At 39.3% G+C, this 13,319-nt stretch overlaps 2 protein-coding genes across 4 annotated transcripts in view; both read left to right on the top strand.

Annotated features, from left to right (window-relative positions):
- Positions 1 to 4,623, top strand: part of zap70 (zeta chain of T cell receptor associated protein kinase 70) — a 14,766-nt gene extending 10,143 nt beyond the window's left edge. For 2 of the 3 annotated variants that reach the window (XM_084065752.1, XM_084065751.1), the window contains exons 7-14: positions 279 to 301; positions 403 to 442; positions 724 to 925; positions 1,115 to 1,327; positions 2,380 to 2,572; positions 3,125 to 3,265; positions 3,424 to 3,536; positions 3,759 to 4,622. In XM_084065752.1, the coding sequence (XP_083921878.1) occupies positions 279 to 301; positions 403 to 442; positions 724 to 925; positions 1,115 to 1,327; positions 2,380 to 2,572; positions 3,125 to 3,265; positions 3,424 to 3,536; positions 3,759 to 3,852 (1,019 nt within the window). In that variant the 3' untranslated portion in view covers positions 3,853 to 4,622. Of the gene's footprint in view, positions 1 to 278; positions 302 to 402; positions 443 to 723; positions 926 to 1,114; positions 1,328 to 2,379; positions 2,573 to 3,124; positions 3,266 to 3,423; positions 3,537 to 3,758 lie in introns of all 3 variants that reach the window. The other variant, XM_084065753.1, reaches the window with a different exon arrangement.
- Positions 4,624 to 4,882: 259 nt separating this feature from the next.
- On the top strand, positions 4,883 to 8,330 carry mob3a (MOB kinase activator 3A). Its single transcript, XM_084066887.1, has 4 exons — positions 4,883 to 5,100; positions 6,136 to 6,703; positions 7,566 to 7,768; positions 8,189 to 8,330. The coding sequence occupies exons 2-4, from the start codon at positions 6,286 to 6,288 to the stop codon at positions 8,216 to 8,218; spliced, it is 651 nt and encodes a 216-aa protein (XP_083923013.1). The 5' UTR covers positions 4,883 to 5,100; positions 6,136 to 6,285; the 3' UTR covers positions 8,219 to 8,330.
- Positions 8,331 to 13,319: the final 4,989 nt, after the last annotated feature.

Consider the following 13,319-nt stretch of genomic DNA (forward strand, 5'->3'; position numbering starts at 1 on the left):
AGAGAGATACACACCCTTCACTGCCTTGCTATTATTTTAATGTTGTTTTATGCTTTTGCTTTTCTTTTTTGCTTTATTGTTAAATTAGTTGTAACTGTAATTGTATTCTTGCTCTGTAAAGCACTTTGAGCTGCATTTCATGTCATGAAGGGTGCTATACAAATAAAGTTTATTATTATTATTATTATTATTATTATTATGTGTCAAAGTCAATTATGTAAATTAATTTTACATTTCAATTAATTAAGACTCTTCTCATATTTTAAATTACTTTTCAGACACACCTGTTCTTCCAACAGTAGTAAGTATTGACCACGTTCACCACTATTCAAACGGTTTTTTGTTAATTTCTTTGTTTTCAGATTTGGCCCACTGAGATAAATTGTTACACTTTCATTTCAGAGACGGCCTCATGGAAATGGATATACACCGCCCCCTTCAGGTTAGTAGATTATTGTCCCAGACTTCTTTTGACTTTTGTCTGTTTCATAAGACACTATTTTTAAGGACAGTTTAACCGTCATTTAAAAATTGTACCAAAAATGCACAGTGAATTTCTCTGCAACATAGTTGTCTTAAAAACTAATACATTGGAAAACAACAGAAACCAAACAAAACAAACATCCAACACAGGGTGAAGAACATACACACCCAAGGCATGCAATTTGGATCTATACACTTTGAATCTCTAAACTTCTTTGTAACTTCACTTTGACTTTTCAGCTGCCTTCAAACCAGTCCCCCATGGCAACACGGAACGCGAAGTTCTCCCCATGGACTGCAGTGTGTTTGACAATCCATACCATAACCCCGATGATCTGAAGAAGTTCAACATCCAGAGAAGTCAGCTAATAATTGACGAGGTGGAGCTGGGCACCGGCAATTTTGGCTACGTCAGGAAGGGAACCCTCAAAACCCTTGATAAGTAAGGGCTAGGTGTTTCTATATTGTTTGTAGCAATAACTACCACAACACAGCTCTAATAGAGGTTAAGAGTGTACGTTTAGTGTATGGTTGTGAGCATGTTTGGGTGTGCATGAGTACCTGTGTGCACACCGTCATGCGACTAAGGCTAAACGTTTGTCTCTCTTCATGTCTCTTATGTCTCTCTCAGGGGCCAGATAGATGTGGCCATCAAAGTGCTGAAGAGTGACAATGAGGCGCTGGTGAGAGATGAGATGATGAGAGAGGCAGAGATCATGCACCAGCTGAGCAACCCCTACATTGTACGCATGCTAGGCCTGTGCAATGCTAAGGGTGAGAGCCTCATGCTGGTCATGGAGATGGCCTCTGCTGGACCTCTCAACAAGTTCCTCTCATCCAGGAAGTACGTCCGAGTTGTGTGTGTGTGTGTGTGTGTGTGTGTGTGTGTGTGTGTGTGCGCGCACACGTGCATGCGTGTGTATATATGTAAGAAAGAGAGAGAAAGAGAAAGAGAGAGAGAGAGAGAGAGAGAGAGAGAGAGAGAGAGAAGTAAAAATCTATAGGAAATTCTAGTGGTTAAGGGATTATCTTGGTGTTTTTTCAACATGGTACCATAGAGAAGAATATTAACCAGTTTCAACCAGTTATTATAGGCCCAAAAATAAATACAAAATCACAAAATGTAAAACAAAGATCAGATATTTTCTCTATACATCATGTGATGAAGTATACAGGGCTTAGACTCGAGTTTCCATGTATGCCGATGATTCAGGTGTTGGATTTCCTTTCTCCATCTGTGAACCTCTGAAGTGTTGTGATGATGTCAGGTCATGCAAAAAGGACAAGGTTCGGTGCTGGTCTCATAGTCTGCTGAATGGTCAGATCATACTGCAAGTGTATATGGGACATTTTTAAAATGGGTAGCCAAGGCCACTGTGAAACTGGCTGGTGTGTGATACCGTGCTGCAATATTTATATATAGGTGTCTGTAGCCTCAGTGGGACTGTCCCAGCTGACAGGGCATGGTATCATGTTGGCAATCACAGAGCAGATCAGGTCAGAGGAGTATAGTCTTAAGCACACACAAACACAGTCTGCACAAGTGGCAAATGATCTGCCTTTCTATTGCGGCTTTATCCACAGCATTTTACAATGTGCATTAACCCATTCATACACACACACACATACACACACACACACACACACACACACCGATGGCAGAGGCAACCATACAAGGCACCTTGCTCAGGGACACTTCGACACAAAGCCAGGAAGACCTGGGGATTGAACCGTTGACCTTTCGGTTCCCAGATGGCTGCTCTACCTCCTGAGCCTCAGCCACTGCTGCCCATAATGCACATACACAAATGCCCACACATTCACTCTCTCCCCTCATGCATGCACTTTTTGTTCTCTCTGTTTTCTCTCTTTCCCTCTCACCCCATCCTGGGACAGGGATTCTGTCACCGTGGAGAACATTGTCGAATTGATGCACCAGGTGTCAATGGGAATGAAGTATTTGGAGGAGAAGAATTTTGTACACAGAGACCTGGCAGCTCGTAATGTCCTGCTAGTTAACCAACATTTTGCCAAAATCAGTGACTTTGGGCTGTCCAAGGCCCTGGGGGCAGATGATAACTATTACAAGGTAGGGATTCATTCCGTGTTTTGTTTTAGTTATATAACAGATTGCTTCTTTTGATTCAATCGATTATATTGTGCAGTACAAATTATTCAAGGTTTTAGTCTCACATGCACTACAATACTGTGGCAACATTGCAGGCAAGGAAATTATTGACAGCATGCACAAAAATATGGTCTTATGGCCTAATATAAACTGTCCCTGATCCTGCCCTGATGCTTTGGTACCGTTTGCCAAATGGAGAGTGAACAGACCATGGCAAGGGTGACTGGGGTCCTGTGGGTGTAGAGGTCCGGAAACTGTTGGGTTTATAGTAGCTACCGCTGTTAAGATTCAGATTCAGGCCACCATTGAAATAGTAGGGAGATGTGGATATCACTGCTCCTCTGACATTGAAATACCTTGCCTGGTATAATGGACTCGATAGCAGTAGTAGCAATAGTAGCAGCAGAAGTTATTGTATGCAATAACAGACTTACACCAAGCTGGAAAATATCCAGCTGTACTAATTCATTAGCATAGTGTACAGGCTTAATTCTAATATTTTATCTTACACAGGCTCGCGCTGGAGGGAAATGGCCACTGAAGTGGTATGCTCCAGAGTGCACAAACTTCCACAAATTCTCCAGCAAAAGTGATGTCTGGAGTTTTGGTATCACCATGTGGGAAGCTTTCTCGTATGGAGGCAAACCATACAAGGTATTGGCAGAGAAAATATGTATTCCATAGCTCAATCTTCAACATTCAGAACAACAGTTTCTGTTGTGTTGTATTTCTTTGTTTACTATCTTGTCTTTGTCACATGGGAACAAGAGACTTTACATTTTTATTTTGACTTCTGTCCCAACGCTAAACAGAAAATGAAAGGTCCAGAGGTCACCCGCTTTATTGAAACAGGGAACCGCATGGAATGTCCACCAGGATGTCCAGATCGAATGTATAAATTGATGAAAGACTGCTGGATATACAAGTGAGGCTCTCAATTCATGAATCTCTCATGTTCTGATTCATTATGTGGTTAATTTACTGATTTCAGTCAACATGTGATGTTGCTCGTTCTTGATAATGTGCTTCACTAGAAAAATGCTGCCAGAATAGCAACCTGCAGGAATATATGATACGTCTCAGGTCTTATGACATTGCTGGCCACTGATGACAACAACATTGCTGTGGATTTCCTTTCTCTCTCCAGGCATGAGGAACGTCCAGACTTCAAGAAGGTTGCAGAGTCCATGAAGACTTGCCATTACTCTATATCCGGCAAGGCCCAGCCTCACAATGCTTAGCCTACAAAGTAAAATCCTCAGCGTTAATTTAAATCTGAAATTGTAAAAATGGACCCTTACTGGCCTAGTTTTACACTTCCAGAGTTAAACTGACTCTCTGGATTTTAAAGTGTATCAAGCAGAAGGATACAAGGGACATTCTGTCCTGGCTCTGCACAATGCATCCTTTCAAATGGACACCAACAAGCAAAACAAAGAGCTTCTTATGAACTCTGCACACTGATCAGCTTAGCTACAGTACTGTTACAGTTAAACAAGCCTTATTCACATCAATGAATGAATGTGTAACCCATGCAAGGGACATCTCTGTCTTGAAAATGCCTTTGAGAGCAGGATTATGAGTTATTAGAGCTGGTTTGATTGATGTCTACACAAATCTATGCAATAATAAATACATTTATTTTATTTTATTATTTAAAGTGAAAATTGAGGTAGGCTATGTGCAAATGAAGTACGAATTAAGTTCTATTTCACCATTTCATTCATTAATTTCATATACAAAGGCAATTACAAGACATAAAATGCATTTAAAATAATAAAATACAGCAATAATAAATAAACAGGTGTAAGATGACATTTGTAAGCTTTTTAATGATGATGATGACGATGATAATGATAATAATATAATAATAATATATATATATTTACATTTCCAGGAGGTTAAACCATGGTTTGAACTATAAGAAAATGAAATTGATTGATTGATTGAACACTTTATTAACAGTTTGAAAAAGAGGTACAGTTTCATACAAAGGGATGCTAAAAGGATAAACGTCTTGTTTCCATTGGGGTCCTGTGTATTCAATTAATCGACAAATGTGTTGTCTATTATAAACATAAAGTAATGTTTCATTCGGATATTCATTTTGGTATGATGAACAACCATGGGCCTGATGGGCTTGGTTATAAATGCGTTATGAAATAATAACACGCGAAATAATAGTCTTTTTCAGATTGAGAGTCAGACTGCCTCCCAAACCTCGGGTGGTACAGTGTGTCAGTGACGTATCATCAAAGGAAGTACTTTTTTCGCTCGGTAGGGAGGAGTCAACCGTTAGTTTGCCTAATAAAGTGATATGTTTATTGAATGTTTAGAGAAATGCTACAATTGCTATTACAACATGTATTCATAATGTAGGCTGTGCGCGTGTTGCTGGTCTCAAATCTATCGAACAGTATTATTAGCAGACGATATTTTGTGATAAGCATCGAAGAGGAAACATTGGACGGAACAGGAAGGCGGAACAAGTAAGTTGGAGGAAAGTGGTTTTCGGCAGTATGAGGGCATTTCGTCCCCGTTAGATCGCCTGGATGAATTTGATGTCGGTTTTTAACCATCGGGGTTAAGCATTGTGTGTTTATGAGGGAGGACTAGCAATGTATGTACATGTATGTGTGTAGATCTAATACCTGCAACAAGTGCTATCGATCGCCATACTCACGTCACGGATGAACTTCGTACAGTCGTCTTGTCTTGCATGCGGCCACACATTTCATCTGTACCTTTTCATGTGGGAGTCTCTGTAAAAAAAGATAAACCTGAGCTATATTAATCACTTGAACCCCAGCATCTTTCGCTGAAAATAGCAGATCGACAAGCTCACAATGCCACGCATTGCGTCGCATTGAGTGCTTGTCCATCGGCTATTTTCAGCGAAAGCTTTCCCCACAATAGACAACTGAAAAGATACAAGTATTGAGATCTGAGGGACCCCGGTTACCCATATGGGGTCGTAGTTATATTGATGTGTAAAGGATACTATAGTACAGCAGCAGATGCGACCAAACACTGGAATGATATTGATCATGTTTTTGGTATGGTTGTACATTTACTGTCATTCCCCAAATTCTTCGTTTTACCGCCGAGGCGCCGTGCCTAAAATAGGAAATGAGTCAGGTTGAGTCAGTTTGCAACATTGCAGCATCATGGGCTAAGCATCTCTATCAATATGCAATATTATAATAATATTATAATACAGCCTCTCTCAGCCTGTAAGACTTATGGGTTTATCTCACATTGGCAGGGGAAGTTAGTTTTTTTTTTTTTACATTTAGCTGGCCAGCACAAAACACACATTTACTCTTCTGTTGTGTTGTATAATCTCCAGGCCATCATACCCTTGCAGCCATTATTGTTTTAATGGATTATGTTTTTGTACACTTAATTCTAAATCTTGATCTCCCAGATTAGACCAGCTGTAGAGGCATTATAGAAGAATAGCCAGCAAAGGATAGTGCTCATTTGTTAACCCCCACTCTCTCACTCTTCTGTCATACTCACAGGACCACAAACTGTGTCAAGACAAACACCATCAGACAGCCCATAACAACAGCTCCATCCTCATTGTTTACACGACCTTTTGACTGTTTCCATTTCACTGGTAAATAATTCACAACAAGCATTCAAACAAATCTCCGCTGCCACATGCGACCATGTCCATGGCCCTGAAACAAGTCTTCAACAAAGACAGGACATTCCGGCCCAAGCGCAAGTTTGAGCCCGGGACACAGCGCTTTGAGCTGCACAAGAAGGCTCAGGCATCTCTGAATGCTGGTCTGGACCTGAAGCAGGCAGTTCAGCTGCCCCATGGCGAAGACCTCAATGACTGGGTGGCTGTGCACGTGGTAGATTTCTTCAACCGCATCAACCTCATCTATGGCACCATCAGCGACTCATGCACCGACCAGTCCTGTCCCGTCATGTCTGGTGGGCCCAAGTACGAATATCGCTGGCAGGATGAGCACAAGTACAAAAGACCCACTGCCCTGGCGGCGCCCAAGTACATGAGCCTGATGATGGATTGGATCGAGGTACAGATCAACAATGAGCACATCTTCCCCACCAACATCGGTAAGTATTTAGAACAGATACAGATGATGACCATGAGAGTTCTCTCAAGTGTAGGCTGCATCTGTTAGTTGGAACCACATATGTCTTTCAATGGATGAACAAGACATGCTTTAAATAATTCTGTAGGGATGTGCCGGAGAGACTGTATGGAATTTTACATTGAGATCATTGTTCTGTTATGATGATCCCAGCATTGCATGGCTTGGCATTGAAGCATCCCAGCAATGGATTTATAATTGGCCATACCAATGCTATCTACATGCGCCTATGATTAGACATGATGACCTTAGCTCATGTCCTCTGGAACAGATTCCTGTAATATATTTAGATTAGCATAAGCATAACCTTAAAGTAAATTGCTCAAGCTACGGGCTTACCCCCTTACCAAGTGGCCCCATGTTTTTCCAATCTGATGCAGGTGATAGCGACTGAGTCATGACTCAACAAGTTGCTCAGACAAAGGCACTATTTTAAGACAAGTGATAAAGATGATAAACGTACAGCCAATTGTATTACAACCGTTAAAAAAAATAAAGATAAATTGATACCCCCGCACAGTTACAAAGTGACTGTGGGGGTGGCAGTAAACTAAAGTTAACAGAACATGGAAATGTAATGTGAACGGATTCTGTTAGTAGTAGTGTTGCAGTTTTCAGATGGGGATGGGGCTGAGGTGGGTCTAATCTTTTGTTAGCACCTGGCAATTTAGTACAGCTTCTAGTAGTACCACAGTATCACTGCATTAGAATATCATAACATATCTAAAATCATGTACATTTATTGACTATGTGATTTAATGTGAACAGAAATGCATTGAGACTGTCGTGGCTTAAATGTGTTTTTCTTTCTGCTTGATTCCAAGGTACTCCTTTCCCCAAGACCTTCATGCAGGTAGCTAAGAAGATCTTGTCACGTCTGTTCCGCGTGTTCGTCCACGTCTATATCCACCACTTTGACCGTGTGACCCAGATGGGGGCCGAGGCTCACGTCAACACCTGCTACAAGCATTTCTATTACTTTGTCACCGAGTTCAACCTCACCGACCACAAAGAGCTGGAACCTCTGGTTAGTCTGACAAAACGAACAGATAATAATATCTATAACAAATATCTATCCATCTATCTATCTATCTATCTATCTATCTATCTATCTGTACAGTCTGTACAGTGTATATACAGTACCTGTATATATATATCAGTATGTGTGATATTGTACTGAAAGTAAAAGGTGAATAATATTTATTTTGATATATTTAAAGGGTCAAATGTGAAACTCATAACTCATAATAAAATATGATATGTATATACTGTAGTTAATACTGAGTTAATAAGTGTCCCATAAACAATATGATATAATTAACATGATGACATAAACAATATATGGAGTGACACATGAGCAGTGACAGTTCCCTCATGGTTACTTATGATGCTGCACTGTGTTGTTCATGTATATTTTGCTGTTGTTTGGGTCTTTTGTCTCTCACAGAAAGAGATGACCTCTCGGATGTGCCACTAAGGGAGCACCACTGATCACCTGACACATTCCCCCGACTGCAGATCACATCCGTCCACTCTACAGACCACATAGAAGACTGCAGCAGAGAACAAAATAAAAACCAAATCGAAAAGAGCCTTTATTTTTATATTTAAGTACTGTAATCTATTTTAACCATGTAGGTTTTAACCAGGAACATTGTAAGGCATTCTATTTGTTTTAAAGTCTGAGCATTTTATGAGACTACAGTATTAAGAGGTATATGTTTGTGTTGTTGATGTTTTCTTTTTATTATTTGGATTTGAATCATTCCTAGGTATTTTTTGTCTCTAATTTTTCCTCATCTAAAGTCTCATCTTAAAAATTGTAACTGTACATATATAAGATTCTCAGTATGTCGTTACATTAAAATAATTAAACCTCTTACTGTCATTGTGAATGTGAATGCCAGATTTTTCCTGACATTAATAGCTGTCAGGTCATCTCTTTACCAGAGTTTACTTCAATATATTTTTCCACTTTGTTTAATCAGTCAACATCAGGGGTCATCGATGTGATCGTACATGAACAAATATGTCTGTGGCACTGTCAAGATAATCATTGATAAAAAATTATACAACAATTATAATTATTTTGTCCTTGTAATGTGCAATGAAAGCACTGACTACTGATAAGACACAATTATTGAAATCCCAAACACTATACTGTACACAGTCGGTATACAGTGGCTGATGTGCCATGTCTTCAGGTTTTCTTCAAAATAGGTAGGATACTGATCTGATTGATGCAGAAATACTATCGTTTTAAAATGTGTAGCACATTGGCATGGAAACCGGGACATTAGTAGTCAAATAGTATACATTTAGTGCCAGGTCTATTTGTTTCTAGTAATATTATTGACCACTCATTTTGTATGTCTGTGGCTAAATGAAAGTTTGACCGAAAATGTCCATTATAAGCCAGCATGGTGATGACCCCTGGTCAACATTCTCATATGCCTGAACCTGCCTGTAGCAAATGTTCAACCTATATACTTGGGCCTAAAAAAAACATTTAAACAAATCTTATCTGTAATACAAAAGACATGGGATATTATAGTCTTATATGAATGTATCCATTCATGGAACAACTATTTTGGAAAGGTTAAATGGCATTGGTTTAGTAAAGGATGTGGACTGTGAACCTACTGGCATTATTTTCAGAAAAGGGGACTTATATGGTTTTAGTGCTAAATTCATTACAATATTTTTTCAGCATTTAGAAAGCCTGAAAGGCTATAGTCCTATTGAAACAACCTTGCGGGCGCTGCACCAGAAGGCACGTTCTCAGATGTCAATGTCAAACTCGCAGACATTTGTTGAAGATATGTTGGCATGAAGGCTACACAATTCACGAGACTGTCCTCACGTGACAACACCAACACCCCTGTGACAAGACAGAGAGACATATTTGTAAGTGTCCACTAGGTGGCGTCTGGCACTCGTCAGATGACTCGGGCTCAACAGTTCTCTCTGCCTGGCAGTAGTGGAAAAAGCACTCAAATCTAAGTAAAAGTATCAATACTGCAATGTAGAATCTCTGTTACAAGTAAAAGTCCGGTAATCAAAATTTACTTGAGTAAAAGTACAAAAGTATAGGCATCAAAATATACTTAAAGTACCAAAAGTAAAAGTAGCCTATTATGCAGAATGTCCCGTTTCACAAGTTACCAATCATTACGTGTGAAATGCATACACAAATCTTTTGAAAATAGCAGATCTACAAGCTCACAATGCATTGCAGCACAACACGTTGTGATCTTGTAGATCAGCTATTTTCAAATAGCCAAAGTTTAAATAGGGCTGAAGTGGTTAATGTGTGTTTTGTAATAATAATCTAAATCTACAAAGTAACTAGTATAAAGTGTTCAAATAACTGTAGTAAAAGTACAATATTTTTGTCTGAGATGTAGTAGAAGTAAAAGTATTGAAAATACTCCAGTAAAGTACCTCAAACCTATACTTAGGTACAATACTTGAGTAAATGTACTTAGTTACTTTCCACCACTGCTGCCTGGTTGCTATCGTGACAAAAGTGTCCAGTTCTCATACGTGTCAATGAACGGAGTAAGTGGAGCTTGTCAAGAGTTGGTTAGGCTAATGATTCGACTAAACTGGTTATGTAAGAATTAGAAACAGGCTGGACTGTTCTAAGATTAGTAAAGCGAGTTTTTATTTTCTTTTTCATTCATTCTTCTTTTCTTTTTTTTTTAATGGAAGGAACTCTGCCCTGGTTGGCATCAATTCCAACTGGGCTTTTAGACCATCTTTTGCTATGCTTCACATTTACAGGGAGTTATGACTCCTTTTGATTTTGCTTATGTTTCAAATAAACAAACAACACATATATCTCTCGATGTTTTTACGGTAGGTCGGATAAACATCATAAATTCAGAGTCTGAAAAAGAAAAAGAGCTATAGGATTGTACATATCATAGTATTTAATCGAGTCTGACTTCATAGATACGAATGAAAATAATACACCTATATGTATTTCTTGATAAAACTTTCTAGGATTTTATCTGTCACGTTAGCTGTAAACCCATTCATAATAGGCGCAATAGCCTATTCGCTCTGGTCCATAGGAGTTAAGGAGAACTCCTTCTAATCTAACGGACCAGAGCTATCTTTAACCCAGGCTACATCACATCAGATTTGTTGTGGGTATTGGCTACAGCCAATCAAAGAAAAAAAAAAATAGCCTTGATTTGGTTTCTATTTCACAATCCTCTTTGCAACAATACAAAACAACTACCGTCAAATAATGTTCTGAATTTAATGCAAATAACGACGAAACTGCGATAAATAACAACAACAAGCCACTTTGTGTCATACGAGCCGAGGTAGTCCGTCCCCTCTGACGATGTGAGTCACTTGAGTTCATTTCCTCTATAAAAACTCCCTGTCATTCCGTTGCGGTTTGTGTTGTGTGTACGGTATGCACGTTCGCGTGTGTGAGTGTGTGCGTGTGTTTGTGATACGGGTAATGCCAGACCAATGCCAGTGCCAGTGCTTTTACTTTCGCTCAATTCGCTGAAATTTGCTCATCATCCGCCCCGTCCTGTACATGTTGTTGTACTTGTACTTGGACGGAATTTTCCTGACCTGTCTGGGGGGGGGGGGGGGGGGTTCTGGCAAATGTAGGAAGTGAACTGAAATGCACTCCACTAGCCGTTGTGTAAGATCAAAAGACACATTCCAAAAATGTTCAAGAAGATGCGATGCATCACATCACATTGTGAGCATGTAGATCTGCTATTTTCAAATATGCTTAATTGCTTAAAGTAGTTCAATTGATTTTGATGCTATATTAACAAATTGCTGAGGACCCCCTGGAACACCCTCAAGGACCCCTGGGGATCCCTGGACTCCACATTGGGAACCACTAAATTAGGCCATGGCCACACATTTGATACCGTTCTCTGGGCAATCTACGTTATAAAATCCTCTGTGTTAATTTAACTCAGAGTGTTAAAAATGGAACTAATTTGTCCAATTTGTTTTGATCTTTAGGTCCATTTGGTTCCTACTATCAATCATTTTGCCGGGGACCTAGAAGGGTCCATTTGTTTCTTAACTATCAATCGTTTAGCTATGGGGACCCCCTGGCTGGAACCCCCTCAAGGATCCCTGTGGGTCAAGGACCCCTGTGGGTCCTTGAGGGGACCCCACCCTGAGATAGCAGCACTAGCTGTGCAAAGAGCTGTATAACTCAGATGGACTGATCTGTGTCCAATCAGCGTCTTTGCAAGGCGTAAACTGTTGTTTTGACTGCAACATGTGATTATTTATATCTACAGGATGGAATTGGGTGATAATGTGACTCAGCAGCAAACATTAGAATGAGTTCAGTCACACACCCTAACGGTTTCATGTCTTGCAAGTCAGTTGCCTCATGCATTGTATACACAGCACGTAAACCAATAGAAATCTGTTTCAATACCATGATTATATGTATACAACAAATAAATAAAACACTTAAACCATGTCTCTGAACTTGTAAGCTGAACAATTGATCAAACAAAACATCAGTTTCATTTTTTTAGTTTTTTGTTTCATGGTGTGTAAACTATGCTTTGTGTAATTAGCCTATGCCTTAAGTAGCAGCAGGTCAGGCCTTACAGCACTAACACAGTTTTGGGATACATATTTATGTATCTGTTCAATTGTTCAATGTTGAAACATGTGATTTCCATAGTACTTAAAGAAGAGATGTTAAGATGGTAAACGATTTCATAGCATCTTTCCAGAAATAAGAAGTCCCGTAGCAAACCAACATTACAGCACCAACATTTTCAACACTCTAATAATGATCATCTCATCTGTTAGATGATTGTTAATAAATACGTAACTAGTGTTACTTTATAACTCACGCACAAAGAAGATTTTGATGAAATGAAAAGCTTGATTAATCCCAATTAAATAATTGGAACAAAATAAAGACTGCATTTAATCTCTGTGATCCATAACAATTATTGTTGTCTAGCTTTAGCACATGTCACAGACATTGTATCCCAATTTTGGGCATGTTATAATATAATAAGTGAAAATAACAATCCAAAAGTTGAACAATTTATTTTAAAAAATAGGCAGACTACTAGCTCACAATGCATCGGATTGGCTATTTTGTGGTTAAGTGGTTCAGTGGTTAAGTGGTTAATAGGTTAAGGTTCCTTCTGGGAAGTTTGTTCTTGGAAATACTCAACTGCAAAGGGTATTCAGTACACCATGTGAGCTTACTAGGCTACTTGGAAAACTATGCACTATGCAGACCAATGTAACATTATAAGTCTGCTGGCTGCCAGGTTGCCTGTAACACATGAAGGCTATTTAATAGTTGACACCATTATGTCAGACATACATATACAGATGTACATGCTTGTACGCTCACGTGTGCACATACATGCAGAGTGGATGCCATACAGTAGTAGCTAGCTGTATATAGCACAGTCATGTGCATCTCTGTTGTGCAATTGTTGTGTGATACATCTTGGTATGATTCAGCTAAATTAACAGAACAGAGCTTCAATGGGTTATGTAATACAATGTATATTAAAATGTTCCTAAAATGAATCCATCTTCAA

The sequence above is a fragment of the Gymnoscopelus microlampas genome, assembly GCF_963454915.1.
Source record: "Gymnoscopelus microlampas genome assembly, chromosome: 9".
Lineage (NCBI taxonomy): Eukaryota > Metazoa > Chordata > Actinopteri > Myctophiformes > Myctophidae > Gymnoscopelus > Gymnoscopelus microlampas.